This window comes from Stegostoma tigrinum, chromosome 20, assembly GCF_030684315.1.
Source record: "Stegostoma tigrinum isolate sSteTig4 chromosome 20, sSteTig4.hap1, whole genome shotgun sequence".
Classification (NCBI taxonomy): Eukaryota; Metazoa; Chordata; class Chondrichthyes; order Orectolobiformes; family Stegostomatidae; genus Stegostoma; species Stegostoma tigrinum.
In genome coordinates, this window is record NC_081373.1 from 39,773,649 (window position 1) to 39,792,909 (window position 19,261).

At 39.6% G+C, this 19,261-nt stretch overlaps 1 protein-coding gene across 4 annotated transcripts in view; it reads left to right on the top strand.

The window, feature by feature from the left end:
* LOC125461975 (kinase non-catalytic C-lobe domain-containing protein 1) overlaps positions 1-19,261 on the top strand; it is a 195,557-nt gene that overhangs the window by 11,079 nt on the left and 165,217 nt on the right. For 3 of the 4 annotated variants that reach the window (XM_048551413.2, XM_048551414.2, XM_048551415.2), the window contains one exon: positions 17,716-17,914. In XM_048551413.2, the coding sequence (XP_048407370.1) occupies positions 17,716-17,914 (199 nt within the window). Of the gene's footprint in view, positions 1-17,715; positions 17,915-19,261 lie in introns of those variants that run through there. The other variant, XM_048551416.2, reaches the window with a different exon arrangement.

Consider the following 19,261-nt stretch of genomic DNA (forward strand, 5'->3'; position numbering starts at 1 on the left):
ACATTAAAAACCCATGTGACTCTGCTGTTATATGACCATGACATCTTGACATAATTCCTTTGATATTAGGATTTGCCCTTGAAAATGACTTGCTGTGATATACCAAGTACATCGCTGTGTGGTCAAAATTAATAACAGTTCTCAGAAGTGATAATGGGAACTGCAGATGCTGGAGAATCCAAGATAATAAAATGTGAGGCTGGATGAACACAGCAGGCCCAGCAGCATCTCAGGAGCATGAAAGCTGATGTTTCGGGCCTAGACCCTTCATCAGAGAGGGGGATGGGGTGAGAGTTCTGGAATAAATAGGGAGAGAGGGGGAGGCGGACCGAAGATGAAGAGAAAAGAAGATAGGTGGAGAGGAGAGTATAGGTGGGGAGGTAGTGAGGGGATAGGTCAGTCCAAGGAAGACGGACAGGTCAAGGAGGTGGGATGAGGTTAGTAGGTAGGAGATGGAGGTGCGGCTTGGGGTGGGAGGAAGGGATGGGTGAGAGGAAGAACAGGTTAGGGAGGCAGAGACAGGCTGGACTGGTTTTGGGATGCAGTGGGTGGAGGGGAAGAGCTGGGCTGGTTGTGTGGTGCAGTGGGGGGAGGGGACGAACTGGGCTGGTTTTGGGATGCGGTGGGGGAAGAGGAGATTTTGAAGCTGGTGAAGTCCACATTGATACCATTGGGCTGCAGGTTCCCAAGCGGAATATGAGTTGCTGTTCCTGCAACCTTCAGGTCAACAGTTCTCAGAACCTTCTTTGACACTGTCAGGCCATCTGAGGAGAATGGTCATTTGCAGTTCTTGCAAATGCTGATTGTAACTGATCACATTGGCTGTGGTCAAAGTGCAACAGATCCATTTTGAGAATGTCTTCAACTTCACCTGATTTGATTTGATACACTTAGCCTGTGCAACCTCAGTGGTTGTGGTTTGAACTTCATGAACAATGATGACTGAGATCTGTGCATTCCGGTAGTTCTGCCACTGCTGGACTGTTTTTATTTAACAGGTAGAAGATTTCAGGAAGTCAAGGTGAGCTTATGTATTGGCGTGGCAGTTTGATTCTGCCAAGGCATGGAATAGATGACTCAGTACAAACTACAAGACCATCTATCATGGGTGGTAATGCTGAAGTATGTGTCTTTCAGGATTTATATCGGCAATATATTGGTAGTAGCTCCTGTGCTGATTTTAGCTTTTAAGTGTGCGTTGACCTACCCTTTCAGGACATGTGATGTTACAGGTTGTAAATGCTCCCGTTCAGCTTAAACTGTTACTTTGAGTCTAACAATATGGAAAGCTTGGTCATCTTCCAAAATTTACTGTTCTGTTGATTGACTGTGGACTTTATCGATGTGTTTGCTTTTCTAAATGTTCCTATTGTTAATCTTGCTGCCAAGGTTGTGATGCTGTCCAGTCTTATTGGTTGTCTGCATTTTGTTCTGGGATCTGACTTGTCCTTTGTAACAGATTTCCTTCTCATGCAAGCTAATTGTCCTTTGAAGGCATAACCCTTGCAGACATGTAGAAAAGCTTGACAGCTTTGGGGAGGTACAATAAACCACATCTATGACACATCTTGTTGGTTTGGTATCCTTTGCTAACCAGAGCAGTCACGTTGTCCATACCTAAAACATGTAATTGTTATTGGTCTGTCACTGTAACTTCACAATTGTGCCCATCTTCAAGTAAGTGTCAATGGCCCTGCCCTTTACTTTGTCCAGTCTCCAGCACTTCCTCTGGCAGCTCATTCCATATACACACCACCCTCTGCCTGAAACCTATGACACTTTAAAAAACCACTTAGCTGCTCCCCTGCTGTGAGCTCCCAAGCAGGTTTTTCTGAGGTCACCTGTGAACTTCATTGTTTTTATTTTGCTTAGAATGAACTCCGATGTCCAGAGATACTTGAAATCAGTCAGCAAAGCCAGCAGCTATGCACGTTACTACTGGGTCAGACAGCAGTTTAGGTTCCTTTCTCCATTTGAATCACTGCCTATGTGTTCACTACCTTTGTCTGTCTTCCACTTGTAAAGTGCCACTGATCTGATTTTTTTTTCCCAAGTCCCAAAACAATGTAACCGCTTATAAAACAATAACTACTGCTCCTAGAATTCGAGGAAATCAACTACAACACTGAAAACACCTCAAAAAGGAGCTGCTCCTTCAGCCACAAATTTTTCCCAGAATTCTGTCACTGACCCCATATCTCCGAGCCCAGAGGTAAGAACGCTAGCAGTGCACCACCCTTACCAGGACACGCATGAATCCCCTATTAATACCTACTACCTGAACACAGCTGAACACTCAATAAGTATACAGTTAACACACTTTGAGATCTGCTGTCAGATCCTGGCAGTACTTAAGTTGTGTGTTGATTAGCAGGTTGGTGAGGAGTATATGTCACTTAATAGCACTGTTGATGACAGCTTCAATCACATTGATGTTTGAGAGATGGGGCATTTGGTGGTAATTGGACCCAGTAGATTTTTCCTGCTTTTTTCAAAAGGAAAAATCAGGACAATTTTCTGCTTTGACTGAATGCCAGATAACGATGTTGTAGATGTACTGAAACATCTTGGTTAGAGCTAGCTCTGGAGTATAAATCTTCAGCACAACAACAAGGTATTGAATGAGACCAATAACTTTTGGTGTATTCACCATTATGGAGTCTTCAATTGATGAACTGAATTGGATGAAGGCTAGCACCTACGGCAATGGTACACTCATGAAGAATCCCTGAAGTATCATTCTCTTGATAGTTCTGGCTGAAGATAATTTTGAATGCTGTAATTGAAGATGAGGCATTTATTCAATTCCTTATCCTGGTTAGTTGCATTTCTTTGTTTGTCACCATTATACTGGGTGTGAGAGGATTGCAAAGCTTTAATCTGATCCACTGATTGAGGAATTGCTTCTCTTTGCTTCATTATTTCCAGGCATGCCCGGTGCTGCTCCTGACATGTTATTCTGCATTCCTGTTAAGCTGTAATAGGCTATTAATGAACATACAGCATTGGAGCAGAAATAGACCATTTACCATTGAGCCTTATCCCCCATTCAATACGATCGTGGATGATTTGTTTGTGTTTTGAATTCCACATTTCCATCCATATCCATTCACTTGCCCAACAAGAATCTATCTAAATCTGGCATAAAAAAATTAACAGGCTGGCTTTTTGACGCAGAGTTTAAAAGTAACTCCTCATTTTGTCCTAAAAGGCGACGCCTAATTTTAAGACAGTGCCCAGTACTGGACTGACCCACAAGAAAAAAATCCTCTTTGTCATCTTGTTAAGACGATTCAAGATCTTAGACCTTATCTTCAATTCATCCCACTCTTCTAAATTTCAGAGGAAACAAGCCCAGGCTGTTGAACCTATCGTCATAAGAAAACTCAGTCGTTCCAGGTATCAATCTATGAACTATCCTCTGAATATCCTGAAATGCATTCATATCCTTTCTTAAATAAGAAGGCCAAAGCTGTACGTGTATTTGAGACGTGGCCTCATCAATACCTTGTATGAATGAAGCATAGCATCCTTACTTCTAAGCTTAGTTTCTCTCATAATAAAGGATATGATTCCATTAGCATTCTTGATTACATGGTGAGCCTGCGTACTATTGTTTTGATCAAGCTCTAGACCTATCTAAGCTACGATGATACACCCTACACCATGAGCTTTTGTTTTCTGCAAATCCTTTGATGAGTGTGCTGATTCTGATAGGAGGAGTGGACTGATAATCAGGCTGTACTACTGCACTAGCTGTACGAAACACTAAGTGTTTTATTTAATCATTAAAATTGATCTAGTTTTGTTTTGTACTACAAACTGGATTTAAGAAAAATGTCCACCAGATTACTTTAATGATCTCATAAATAACTTATTTACCATGAGCAAGACTTACTCTTTAAAAAAGTGATACAGATGGTTAATCGCCATTTTAATATTCAGAATCGAACATTACCGCCTTAATTTCAAATACACATTGACAGACACAATAGTACAGTTCTGCGTTTGGAAATAAATGGGTAAAAATGGTACAATACCCTGTGGATCAAGGTTTGCAAATTCAGAATGGGTAAATATTTCAAAATTCATTTCATTCCAAGTCAATGAGAGAAATTTTGTCTTTTTTAAATTGGTGTAAAAATATATTACTTTTTTGTTGTATCTCTCAAATTCTTGCTCCTGAAACAATTTAATTTTGGATCCACACTCTGCGAATTTAAAAATACACATCACTCACTTACAGCACATACCAATCGTGACAGTAAAGAAAGCACATATATTTTGTCTATCACACTGTGGGTTGGGTTCCCTGGTAGTGGCGGAGTAAGGTTAGGTTACGTAGGGCCTTAAAGTTATAGATCATGGTTTAGACACAGTTCTGTTGCTGTTGACCATTCGTGCGTCATGGATATTTAGTTTGAGGTATTAGATCTGCTCTGGGTCTGTCCATTTAGCATGGTAGTAGGGACACATAACATAATGGAGAGAATCCTTACTATGAAGGCAAGATTTTTCCTCAAAATGGAGTATGGAGTGATCACTCCTACCAACAGTCTCATAAATGGACCATCTGGAATAAGTGGATTGAAGAGCATGAATCAGCCCTTTAGTAGCATTTCCTTGTCAAATTACTTTTTACATGTGGCATCATATCACTGCTCTCTCTTCCCAGCTTCCTCTAATGTTGTGATGTGGAGGTACCAGTGTTGGACTGGGGTGGACAAGGTCAAAAGTCACATGACTCCTGGTTATAGTCCAACAAGTTTATTTGAATTCACAAACTTTTGAAGCGCTGCCCCTTTGGTCAGGTGAGGGGCTATAATCTGATGTTTTGATCTTTTAATGTCAAGATGGATCGTCAGCATATCGGGGCGGGGGGGGGGGGGGGCCTTAATTTTTTTGAAATCATTCACAGGATGAGGGTGTCATTGGCTAGGCAGCATTTATTGCCCATCCCTAATTGCCCAGAGAGCAGTTAAGAGTCAACCACATTGTTGTGGGTCTGGAGTCACACGTAGGCCAGACCAAATAAGGATGGCAGTTTCCTTCCCTCAAGGACATTAATGAGCAAGCTGGGTTTTTCCAACATTTTTCACAGTCATCATTACATTCTTAATTCCAGATATTTATTGAATTCAAATTCCACCATCTACCATGATGGATTCGAACCCAGGTCCCCAGAACGTGATCTATGTTGCTGGATTAACAGTCCAGTGATAATACCAGCGGGCCATCGCCTCCCCTATCTTCTCTAACTTTGATTTTGGAAAGTAAATCCAAATTAAATAGCAATAATTGGCGTTAATCTTGAAGATCAGAATGAACCATGGATTCAAGGCCTGTGTGCAAGGACCTTGTGTGATATAGCATCCGAGAACTGCAAGAACCTGGTTTTTAACTCTTTGTTGCATGCAGCAATCCCAGCAGCGCCTTATATCACATGGGCTATTCCTGTTCACTATTAGCATGAAAAAGTGCTTCAAATATTACCACATCATGCACAGTCAAATGCTAATTGCTGCTTTAATGTGTACTATGAATATCTAATGAATAATTTCTGATGGACTGTATTGAGGTAATTGAAGTTGTAACATCAGCTTAGTGTCTTTTAATTTCATAAAGGGTGGTACAGGGGCTCAATGGTTAGCACCGCTGGGTGAAAGAGCCAGTGACCCGGGTTCAATTCCAGCCTTGAGTGACTGTCTGTGTGGAGTTTGCACATTCTTCCCGTGTCTGCATGAATTTTCCCACCGTCCAAAGATGCACAGGTTACCTGGATTGGCTATGCTAAATTGCCCCATAGTGTCCAGGGTTTGCAGGTTTGGTGGATTAGCCATAGGAGATGTAGGATTGTAGGGTTAGGGTGGGGACTGTGTTTGGGTGGGATGGTCTTCGTAGGATTGGTGCATACTCGATCTGTCGAATGGCTTCTTTCCACACACTAGCGATTCTGTGATTCTAATGCTGGGTGCTCTTATATCTTGCACTGCTCTCAAATGTAAAGTTGGATGAATTTCAGGTGGAAATGGGTGTTAAACAACAGTAATAAACAGCAAATTGCATCCTTGTGAGTTCTCTGTATTTAGGGAAAAAAATACAATGATTTAGTTGGAGCGAGGAGAAAAGTTTGAATAAGCGGAATAATTAGGAGATCTAGTGAGTGTGGTCAAAGAAAAAAATAGCAAGGATGCTATCAAAACCTAAGAAGAAGGTTGTAAAAGTGATGTTTAAGGAATAAGTTCTATCAAGCAAGAAAAATCATTAATGGTGGAGCGAAGACAGCCAAGGTACTTTGGTATTAGAGGAGTGGAAGTTATATGGTTGAAAGCAATTGTTAGGTTTATGTGAGAACTAGAAAGCAATATTTTGAAATAATACTTTCCTCTTAATTTTTACACCGGCTGCTTCCTGTAAAGCTGCAGGGAAATATATTTATTGAGAGTCATTCTGCAAGACATGCAACAAACTTCTGCAAACTCTTTCTGATGTACAAACAAACCACCTTCTATCCCATCCTCCCACACCCCCATTAACCTGAATAAGTAATACATTGCTTTAACAGGATGTTGCCTGGTATGGAGGGCGCTAGCTATGAAGAGAGGTTGAGTAGATTAGGATTATTTTCATTAGAAAGATGGAGATTGAGGGGCGACCTGATTGACATCCCCAAAATCATGAGGGTATAGACAGGGTGGATAGCAAGAAGCTTTTTCCCAGAGTGGGGGACTCAATTACTAGGAGTCATGAGTTCAGAGTGAGAGGAGGAAAGTTTATGGAAGAAATGCGTGGAAAGTTCTTTACGCAGAGGGTGGTGGGTGCCTGGAATGCATTGCCAGCGGAGGTGGCAGGTGCAGACAGGATAGTGTCTTTTAAGATGTATCTGGACAGGTACATGGATGGGCAGGGAGCAAAGGGATACAGACCCTTAGAAAATAGATGACAGGTTTAGACAGAGGATCTTGATCGGCGCAGTCTTGCAGGGCCGAAGGGCCTGTTCCTATGCTGTAATTTTCTTTGTTCTTTGTTCAACCTGCATGCCTTCTCTTTGAGAGGTAGGAGGAACTGCCGATGCTGGAGAATCTGAGGTAAGAAGGTCTAGAGCTGGATGAGCACAGCAGACCAAGTCTTTTTCTGAAGAAGGGTCTAGGCCCGAAATGTCAGCTTTCCTGCTTCTCTGATGCTGCTTGGCCTTCTGTGTTCATCCAGCTCCACACCTTATTATCTCTGCCTTCTCTATGACTTGTCTAACTTCTGTTGTATCCTGGTCGCAGCTAATGTTGTGCAGTTATTTGAGGAGCCTGCAGTGCAGCAGATTTGCTGGACCTTTCAGGAGTCAGATATGCTTATACCCAAAAAAAGAAAATGACATATGTACCTGAGATTGATGGGAGTCATGAAATCTTCCTAAGTATCTAAGTCATGGTTTTGCACTTCCAATGAAACACGTCCCCTGTGTTTTGATGCCATTGTAGATTTAGTCAGAAGTTCAGTGAGGTGGCTATAGCTGGATCAAATAACTACCCTGATGTGGGATACAGAACATCTTCCAAACAGCTCATTAAAGGGCACTAGTGAGTCCCTGTAGAGAAACACTTATTATTCTATATTTTGTAAAGGTTTTTAAATATTTTATCAGAACCACAATAAAGAAGGAAGCGCCAGTCATTACAGTCTTGGCTGTCTGTAAGAGCAACCCAGCTTCTTCTGCACTAGCTTTTCCTCATAGCCTTGTATTTTGTTCTTTTGAGCTGGCTTTCCAATTTGCATCTGACAGCCATGGTGTGCACAATGCATTTCCTAAGAAGACAGTGTAAAGCACAGCTTTTCCTGATCTGTGTTACTGACCTCGACATGTGAGATGTAATTCCAAAATCTGTAGCCACCACAAAAACTTGGAAACATTGAGAGATGCGAGGAGGAAGGTGTTATAGGCTGGTCGAATGAGCAGGCATGCGGCAGGTGAAATTTAATGCAGAAGGTTGAAGTGATGCAGGGAAAATGAGAAAAGGAAAAATAAAATTGAGGACCCAGTTCTTGTGAGAATAATGTGTACTAGGGCTTGGGGTGTATGTGCACAAATCTTTGAAAATGGTGAGGCAAGTAGAGAAAGTGTTCAACTAGGCATGTGAGATACTGGGCTTTATAAATAGAGTTTTTTTAAAAAATGTTGTAATGGACCTTTAGAAGTTTACAAGAAAAATGGAAAGAAGGCCAAGAGAAGAACATATGGTCTGTTGAGCATGCTCCACCCTTCAAAATGATTTTGGTTGATCTTTGGTTTCAACTTCACTTTCCATCCTGGTCTCTTGGATTGTCTGAGAGATTAAAGGTCCATCTTTCTCAGCCATAAATATTTTCAATAACTCAGCAGCTGCAAACCTCCAGGGTAGACATTCCAAAGATTTGCAACTCTTTGTGTAAATTCTCCTGATCTCTATCCTCAAGCTTATTTTCAACCTCACCCTTTTTTTCCAGATTCCCCAGTCGGGGAATCAAACTCTTTGATTACCCTGTCGAATATCTTGAGATTTCTTACAGGTTTCAAGAAAATGACCTTCCATTCTTCTAATGTGAAGGGAACATAGACTTATAGCCTCCCTGTACAAATGTTGCAAGCCTTCTTTTTACTTGTACTCCAATACCCTTGCAATAAGGCCAATGTGCCATTTGTCATCCTAAGTACTTCTTATACCTGCTTGCTAACTTTGTGTTTCTTGTATCAGTATCCCCAAGTCTGTCTGAACAGCAGCATTTACAAGTTTCAAATCTTATTTAAAAAATTCTGATTTTCTAATCTCCTCATCAAAGGGCAGAAGTTTTCACTTCTCTACACTATGTTCTATGTACCACATTGTTGCGCACTTACTTAACTTGTCTATAACTCTTTGCAGCCTTTTTTCCCTTTCATAGCTTGCTTTACAGAGTTATGAATACAGCCCACTCCATTACAAAAACCAGCCTTCCTTCCGTTGACTTCATTAATACTTCCCAATGCCTTGGGCAAGCGGCAAACATAATCAAAGACCCCTCCCACCCTGGTTATACTCTCCTCCACCCTCTTCTATTGGGCAGAAGACATTAAAGCTTAGAAACACATATGAACAGATTCAAGAACAGCCTCTTCCCTCCTGTTATCAGACCTACAAATAGACCTCTTATACATTGGAGTTGGTCTTCTCTGCACCTTCTCAGTAGCCATAACACGATATTCTGCATTCTGGTCTATTACCCTGATGTACTTAATAAAGGTTTGATTTGTCTGGCCAGCATGCCAAACAATACTTTTCACTGTATCTCAGTACGTGTGCCAATAACAAATCAATTGAAAATAATAAATCAAATCAAATCAAATTTGTGTCAATCAGCAAATATAGATGTATTTCAGCCTCAACTGTTCAGTTCTAAACACCAGACTTTAGGAAGGATATGAAGGCATTAGATAGTTTGGCAAATTGGCAGATGGAGGAAAGGTAAAAAATGCAGGATATATAGTGAGTGAAACTCTGTCTCGAGGCATGAGGTGGAATATGTAGGCAGTGACAGAGTGACAATATCTAATTTCTATTTCATGTGGTGAATGAAAGGAGTGATGGTCTATTTTGCAGTCCCAAGAATTGCATCCAGAAAGTATGAATATATATTCCTTGTCAAAAACTACAGCTGGTCTTGGTGTTCTATACAAACATACAATGAATACATACCATCTTGAAAATTCTCCTGTGCTGGAACTGACCACTCGTATAAGTCAACATCCCTTTAATGTAGGAACAGTGTTGCTCCTTGAACCCTGACCTAAGCTCTATTCTGTTACTCAATATTTGCAATTATTGGCAGTCAACTAGCTGGGTCACATGCGTGGGCAGTGACGATTTGGAAGAATTTCATGACCTAAAAAAGTATTGCTATAATAGTTATGGCAGTGAGAGCAAGCCTGGATGCTTCCTGGGGATGCTTTTAAGATATGCCATCCCCAACAGTGATTTGCAGATGCTGTGGGAAATGTGTGTTCTAAATGTAAGTCCCAGTGCATTTAACACACAAATGCCTTTATTTTTCTGATAAGTACTGCTGCTCTTTTCTTCACATTGGGATATGATACCGGAGAGCCTCACAGAGTAAACATTTGCCAAGTGTGCTCCTATCTATGAGTAATAAAGTCCAAGGTTCTAACTTGATTTCAGATGGTCCTGGTGATTGTAGATCATGGCATCGGCATGAGTATTTATTTTGTTCATTTTATGCTGTATCACTGGTACTTACGTTTACAGTGTGAAAACCTCAGCCCAGTCTACACCATTGCCAAATTCATGGCACCTGTTTTGAGGCAAGCATCTAAAATAGGTGATTGCTTGAAAATGAAATCTGGAGCTTTAAACTCTGTAAATAATCACTTTCTCAAACTGACTACCACAAAAGCAGGGCAGGTAACTGTCATGGCACAATTTGAATTCTCCAGTGGATGGCAGCCAAAATTAAGTTTCTTGATATGGTTTATCTTGAAAGACAGTCCCAAAAACTGGGAATGTCAGGAGTGCAGAAGGATGTATTGGACTAACAACTCATTGTCTAGTATAAAGGTAATTGCATTTGTGGAAGGGACATGGACTTCATGATCTTTCATATTATTAAACAGCTAATAAAGAAACTATTTGATTTTTAAAAGTACACCTTTAGCAGAGCATTGACTTCAAGTGCTTGTGTGTTCAATTTTCATTTGTCCCGTTAGATAGCATCTGTACGTTGATGGAATAATACCTGTTCCTGTTTCTGTAACTTCTGTGGTTCAAAGCTACATGGAGAGTCACATGTGTAAACTAAAGATATCCCAACTTCAAACTTTTGGCAGTTATGAAAAACTGTTGTTCGTTACTGTTCAGTGAATTCTAGATGTTTTCTGGCAGCAGTTACAATGAACTTCGATATTTGCTAACCAACTTTCTCAGAGATGTTATGATACCTGGAAAAAATGGGACTTGATGCCAAGCCTCCCAGTTTTAGAGGTGGGGACACAATCATTGCACAACAAAAACCCATTGTGTTGGCTATTGTGTGTTTAAACAGAGTGCTGCACTGTGGACTGCACTTTAGTTGAGTTCAGATATATCCCCTGATATGTACTGAAAAAAAAATCCTGATACGTAAGGTGTAGTAACTTTGCTATCAGGTTAGCAGCTTTAATTGTTAATTGTGTCTGCAAGTGTGTGCCAACAGCAGCTTCCCTGCTTAACTTGCACCTTCTTGGGCACTGGGCTGTGGGGAGCTTGTGACAGCTGACCTAGGGGCAGTGTACTTTCTAGCTGGCACGATGTGATGAAACTGTTTTCTATTTGTCCTTTTGTGATGGTTTCTGCACCTATTGTCACCTTCTCCCTCTCTTCCAGTACTCAACAGAGGTGAGTTAACACTAACTGCTTCTTGCACACTAAGGATGTCCAAACCAAGCAATCAGTAATTGACTGCAAGATAATAAAATGTGAGGCTGGATGAACACAGCAGGCCAAGCAGCATCTCAGGAGCACAAAAGCTGATGTTTCGGGCCTGGACCCTTCCAGGCCCGAAGGGTCCAGGCCCGAAACGTCAGCTTTTGTGCTCCTGAGATGCTGCTTGGCCTGCTGTGTTCATCCAGCCTCACATTTTATTATCTTGGAATTCTCCAGCATCTGCAGTTCCCATTATCTCTGATAGTAATTGACTGCAACTTAATTGTGTACAGTTTTACCTGCTCTATTGAATAAGCTATTGCAAGGGGTGGCAGCTCTGAAAATCATGGAACAAGTGTCACTCTCCTGAACTAAGCAGTGTCTCTTTTGAGTTTCATGCAGAAAAGGCTTGTCCAAGGAGAAGGAGAATGCCCTAGAATTAAGAGAAAAAGAACTGCAGTAGTTTCAAGGTATGCACTTCACATTATTGGCAGTGTCATAAATTAAGCTTCTGGCACATACAAATTCCTTGTTCTTCAGCGATATAACAGAGGGGAAATTTGCCAGACCTTCCATTCTAAAATCATGGGGAGCCTGTCCCAGTGAAATGTGGTCCAAGTATGTATTGCTTGTTGCTTCTTTGGCTCAGATATCAGGAGCAAATGATAGCTGCTGAAAAATGATCTGTTGCCAAATAAAAAATAAGCAGATGAGAATAAAATGCTTTTTGCTGCATCATAGCTTTAAACTTTTAAACCAAGTTTTGAAGTCAGAGCACAGAAAAATTGAGTGACGCATAAAACAGATCACTGACTCAAACCTACTGGCTGGGTAAGCTAATAATCAGACCCTTAGGTTAGAGCCTTGATGAACCTAATGTTAATCTACTATCAGTAGTAGCTCACTAAAAATGAAGTGGGTTACCACCGTAGTGATTATAATTAAGTCAACCAAGTGGACCTCCTAGAATGTGAGTTCTCTGATTATGGATGTTAACCTGGTCAAATCAGGGAGCCGTGGTCTACAGATAAGAACAGGCATGACAGAGGTTCTGGGAGCTGGTTCTGAGGAAGCTGGATCCACGTGTAAATAAAGTGTGACTTATTGACAGGATACTGGCCTCTGTTGAATTATTTCAAGCACTGCCTTTACAATAACTCACCAGACGTTAATAAATGAGATGACAAGGTGTAGACCCTGATGAACGCTTTTTCTAAAGAAGGATCTAGGCCCAAAACGTCAGCTTTCCTGCTCCTCTGATGCTGCTTGGTCTGCTTTGTTCATCCAGCTCTACATCTTGTTACCTCAGATTCTTCAGCATTGGCAGTTCCTACTATATCAGAGGTGAATAAATGTTCTCTTTTGACTGTTAGTTTAATAAGTGAAGTGATACTGTGTATGCATAACATTAATGATTTGTCAGAAGCCTTTAAGATTTTTAATTGATTGCTGGAATATACTGATGGGTAGAACAAATCAATGCATTTAATTTTCATTTAGGGAAGATTGCTGAATAAGCCCTTCTGCTGAAGATGGCTTTTAATAAAGACAATGACATACCGCACTTTTGGGGCAAAGAATCTCCCAGGAATGTGCAGTAACATGAAGTGACATGATACTATTGAACAACCTCTCTGGCCCTAAAAAAAAACTCTCAAATCTGGAGTCTCATTCCCCCTGAAGAAAATTTAAATGTTGAAAATTTTAGCTTTTTTAGAAATTTCTGTTTGGTAGTTGAAGTTTTTCCTTTTACTTCCACACGATTATCTTGATAATTATTTCAACTTCTGTACACTGATTTAATGGTACTTTTTGATTCTGTCCTGAGAATCTTCATCTTGATTAGTTAATCAGTTTCCTCACTGCATGCCCTGTTCACAGACCCAACAGATGTTACATAGAGGACACCAATTCCAATTTCAAATCCATGGCAGAAAAGCAAAAGCCTCACTCTGAGTCTCGCTACAACTCTGTCAGAGGATTTTTATCAAGGTGAATGACATGTGTCGTGCCTTCATCAGTAACCAGAAAACCTGTCTTGTGATGTTTGCACAGCAAAAATGACTTTGCATTACATTCGTGACATTTGGCTGTGAACTTAATCTGTAGCTGAAAGTTATTTCTGATCAGTGCCTATCCATGAACATAAATGAGAAATTGCTAGTGTTCTCTTTTCAAGGGTCGAGTATTCTTATTGTAACTGATGTATCTGTAACTGTCTACATTTGGACTAAGAAGTGAAATCTCCAATTTCCATTTATGCATATTGCAATGGATGCTTTACAATCAATTTTGACATTTCTACTTCCTGACTGGCTTAATAGAGGTGAATTCACAACAAGCCAAGAAACTTTCAATAAGTTGTAAAGACGCTTTGTTTTTGTGTAGTTTTAACTAGCTTTTGTAAACAAGCATGATTATGGATTTTTTAAATATTAGCCTAATTATAATATATCCTATTCTGCTTTACAATAACCTGTTGGAGTAATGCAGCTACTTCCTTAAAAAACATTAGGAGAATGCAATGACAAAGTGCATTTGCTCACTACCAGACCAACCACAGAGAGATGGGTATAAATTTGATTTCCCCACACTGATCCCGCTGACATCAGTGTAGAGAGCAGCTTCGGAGTAACTGAGCATACCTTAACTGGTGAGTTCAACTGAGGGCTTTATGGTGGAAGATACTTTGAACATTCCCTTAATACTGAAGAATATTGAGGAGGAATTAAATACCAGCACCAACAGTATGAGACAAACTAATGGGACTAAAGGCAGATAAAACCCCCAACCTTGATACATCCTAGGATCCTAAAAGAGATAGCTATGAAATAGTGAAAGTATTGGTTATATTTTTCCAAAATACCTTGGATTCTGAAAGTATCAGAGGAATAGATAACTGCCGATATGATCACTGAGGTTCCACAGGGATTTGTGCTGAGATCACAATTGTTTACAGTAGATATTAATGACTTGAAATAAGAAACCAAATGTACTGTACCAGATTTGAAGATGACACAAAAATAGGTGGAAAGGCAGGAAACAAGATCGATACAAACAATTTATAGAGAGATACTGATAGGTTAAGTAAGTGAGAAAAAAGTTGGCAAATGGGGAAATGGTAATGTGGGAAAATGTAAAGGCCTTCATTTTCAAAAAAAAAGAACAGTTTTATTTAAATGGCGAGAAGCCACTGAAAGCTGCAACATAAAGAGACTTGATGGTACTTGTGCATGAAACACAGAAAGCTAGCACACAGGTGTATCAGATAATCAGGAAGGCTATTGGAATGTTGGTCCTTATTTCGGGGCGGGGGGCTCGTGGAGGGATGGTGGTATATAAGAGTAGAGAAGTCTGGAACTTTGAACACCTTTGGTCCCCTTACGGTCCCCAGAGAAGGTTAACAAGGATGATCCCTAGTATGGAGGCATTGTCTTATGAAGAAAAGCTAAACAGGTTGGAACTCTACTCATTGGAGTGTAGAAGAATGAGAGATGATCTCATTGAAACATATGGTATTCTTAAGTGGCTTGAGAAGGTAAATATTGAGGATGTTTCCCTTCATGGGGGAGTCTAGGACCAGATGGCATACTCCTAGTGTAAAGGGATGTCAATTTGAGACTGAGATGAGGAGAACTTTTTTTTTCTCAGAGGGTTGTGAGCTTTTAGGACTCCTTGCCACAGAGAGCTGTGGGGGCAAAATCTTTATGTATGTCTAAGGCTCAGATAAATTCTTGATCAGTCAGGAATTGAGGGTTATGAGAATAACGCGGAAAAGTACAGAAATGTCACATTTGCCATGATCCTGTTGAACGGTGGAGCAGGTTCAGAGCGACTGAACAGCCTGTTCTGGTTCCTGTTTCTTATGGGACCATTTTTGCACATCTCTCAACTGCTGCTTGGGAGTGACATTGAATGAGATCCTGGAAGCAAGTTATCTTTTCTAATGGACTGTTGAAATATTTCAATGCTTACGAAAACTGGCATTGGGAAGGCAAGGTTTATTGTCAATTTTTTTAGTGAAAAATTTCTAAAGAGCAGAATACTTGCGCAATAAACTGTTATGGTTAAGTTGTTTAATAATATTTGTGATATATGGAGTTTAACAGATAACATACACCTGTTTTATACCACAGAAATAGCATCAATTTTTTAATGTGCTGGAAGTCATTTTGTAGGCTGTGAATATCCGACAACGCACCCTGTAATCATGCATCATCTTGTTGGTATTTTGTGCGTCCATGGAATGTGAAACTGATTTGAAACATTTCACATTATTTTATCAAAGGTAGAAAAAATGTTTCATTTTTAGGATGTAAGTGATGGTTTGAACGGAGGCAATGCACATAATTTGAAAGAACCACTCCCTAAAACTTTTATTAATCTAATCTTATGATTCACTGTTAAGATAAAAAAAAATTTAACACAGCAATTCAAGTTCAAACAGCTGAAAAATTGTCAGAGACCAATGTTCAAGCTGGTTCCTAGTTTTAACCGTAGTTATTTATCAGCATATGTCAAACGATGAAGCAGTAATTCTAAATGTAATGTATGCATCCCATTTCAAGTTCTCAATAGGAAACAAGTTGGAATTATGTTACTATGGTAACACAGATTTTTTTCCATTTGATGTTGCTTTGAAACACTTTTCTAAAACATTCCTACTGTACCCTAAGGAATTATTTCTTTACTTCTGTGTTTGCTGAAACACAATGATTATGTTTATCTTGTGGATATTTGACCAGCTGGAGTTATATATCACTTCTTCCTTTGAATGTATTTTCTTTGAAAATGTATGAGATCCACTTTAGTGTGGACAAAACCTCAAAATGCCATTTCCAGTTGTGTGTAAAATAGAACAAGTATTTTACAGTTTGAGCTTAATAGTTTGAAAAACAGAGCATGTGACTTGTTTTGTTAATCACCTTCTACCATCAAAGATCCATATGAAAATTTATACCACTGCTGGCCTCTCAGCTCTGATATATCAGAAAGTTCTCTCCTCTTTGGCTTCTGGGTAGCCACCAGCTGCATTGGAGAGCTGTCCAGTGAAGGGCTGCCTACTTCCTTGCAGTTTGAATCAATGCATCTTTCCCAATATGCCTTCCAGGTGTGGTGATTAGCGATAAATAATTCATTTTCAATTTTCACAATAAAAAGAAAAGGAATACTTGGAGTTCTGGGGACATGTGCTAATGTAGCATTAGGAACTGAGCTCTCCAGTCACAGCAAAATGGTGGCATGTGTTTGTGCATGCTCACCTTGTTGTTTCCCCAGATCCTGCAATGCTAACTTATTCAAAAACTGTTTGTGTGTATGTGTAGGATTGCAATCATTTGAAGAATGTAATCTAATTTAAATTTTGCAAGGGAGTCTTACCCACTGGTTGCAGCTCTCTATTACCTCTGGTGAGAACCATCGACACATGTGCAGTTAAATATCAAAATCCCAAAATTAATGATCATACTGACAGATATGCTGTGCTATTTGTAGCTTTGCCAATGGAACTGAAGATTAAGATGCTAATTTCACATAATTGCCCATTATAATCGTGCAAAAGACCAATAAAAAATTTAAACCTAGCTTGCTCTGGAGTAATACGAGTTGTTGATAACCCTGTACACAGCAAAACTAATTTTACAAATGTGAAAACCCTAATCAAATTTCATCAGAAAAATAATGTTGCAGATGTTAAAAAAGACTTTTTTTATATAGCGCTTGTGACTTTTTTACTTTTATGTACTTCTTTTAATGTGTCTATGTTTTAGTTTTTCATTTGCATTGGATGAAATGCTTTGAATTTAACTCCGGTTGCCATGTTTTACTTGCTGCTTTTTCATTTGTGATGATTCTTCGGTTTGATTGACTGACTGAACTGCTTTCTAAATGCTAGCCCACTACACAGACATTACTGATCCCTTGTAGAAGGTGCCAAATTCAAACAAATGTCACGAGTTTAATTCTCCACTGAGAAAAACGAATAAGTTGCTGTGTTCTCCACCTGCAGCAAAAACTTAGGTTTTAGAACAATTGTTGCCTGAAATTCATTTGTTTTAGACTGTTCGTATCAATAGTGATGACTCAGAGTATAATTAAATCTTCTTATTTAAGTAATCTACATTTAATCTGCCTATTTAAATGATCCTCTTTCTTAATTTTCTACAGAGAAGCTGTGAAAATGTGGGTAGTGTTGATAGACTGTGCCTGTACGCAAATGAAATTTAAAAATAATAAACTGTTTCTCATGCTGTCACTGTTAGTTTCTTATTTAATTTATGTATTTACTTGGCAGGAGAATGTGTCCCTTGCTGACATCCTGTCATTACGAGATAGCTGCCTCAGTGAACAGGATATCTGGGCAGCCTGCCTAGAATGTTGCCTTTCAATGAAGAGCATCTCCCACACTCCACTCTTTCATACTCTCTGTATCACCCCAGATACGTTGGCTTTCAATGCTAATGGGAACGTTTGCTTCATGGAGCAGCTGAGTGGTAAGTACTATGTGCTCTTCAAAAACTTTTCTGACACATATAGTACGGAACTGCAGAGAATTTCACATGATGCGATTTCTCATAACTTCAATGTCTGATGTTTCTTTATGTTGTACTATGTTTATTATCTTCATTTGCTAATTGGTAAAACGCCTCCTTGCGCATGTTCGGGATCAGAATCTAATCAATCAATTGCAATTTCAGTTTTGGAAAAGCTCCCTTTCAATTGAAAGTCCAGGAGATAGTAAAACTTCGGAAACTGTGACAAAAGAAGGCTGTTGCATTTGAAATATTACGCATAGAACCTGAATCATTCCTTAAATGATTGGCAGAGACAGAACTTGGCAGTAATAACATAATCAAATCTATAAATCAGAAAAAGTTAACTAGCCATTTGTGGTTTTCATGGTTTAATTGCATTTCCTGTCGAAACTATCTACAATGTAAACTGTTAGCAGTGGATATACATAGGCTTTTTTAAAATAATGTAGACCTTAGTTTTGGATAGATGTTGACTAAGAACTTAAATCTGTTAACTACATTCTCTTTTTAGTTTTGAATTATAACATATTAGATTCTTCTTGCATTTCACTCAATGCTATTGAGATGTTCGTAGTCAAGTAGTCCACGGAGCTCAGTGTTTACATTGAGCACTCACTGCTTTATTCTTTATGAAGTTTGTGGAGCTTAGATCCCACAAAACAGCCATGAGACAAGTGCATCCGTAAAGCAATTACATCCCCCCATTTCCCCCCAACAATGACGATAACACAATGCAATCCAACAAACAAACATTCCTTTTATGTCCTTACATTGCTCAGTATCAATTCATGCCTTCCCATTTTTCCCAGCTGAGAATGCTGCTTTCCTGGCAGAAACCAATAAATAGGCAAGACGGAAATGTAATGGAACACAGCAATCATTGCGCTTAAAAATGGAACAAACTTAAAAATTAAATGTATATGTAGCTGAATCTGACCTCTCCCTTTTACTACCCATTCTGTGTCCCATTCATATGGGTTCAGCAGAGATAATGGCAGATTGCTAAGATCCCTGCTGTAGCTGATAACATTCCGTTAGTTTTGGATCCCATAAGGATCCTGCCAAAGACCTTTGCAGGAGCAGACTCAGCTACTAAGGTATGAGATAGCATGATTGAGGATGGGCATGAGGGCAGAAGGTGAAGAGGAATTGCTTTGAGTGGAGTGCCCACTTTTAGGTCTGTCTTCATCATTGTCTCTGTCATGGTCTGTCAGTTAGCCTTGAACTTTAGGAATCACTAATGACTGATGAAGGTGAAATTATTCAGCTTATTTAAGTCATCCTCAATAAGAGCAAACTTTTAGA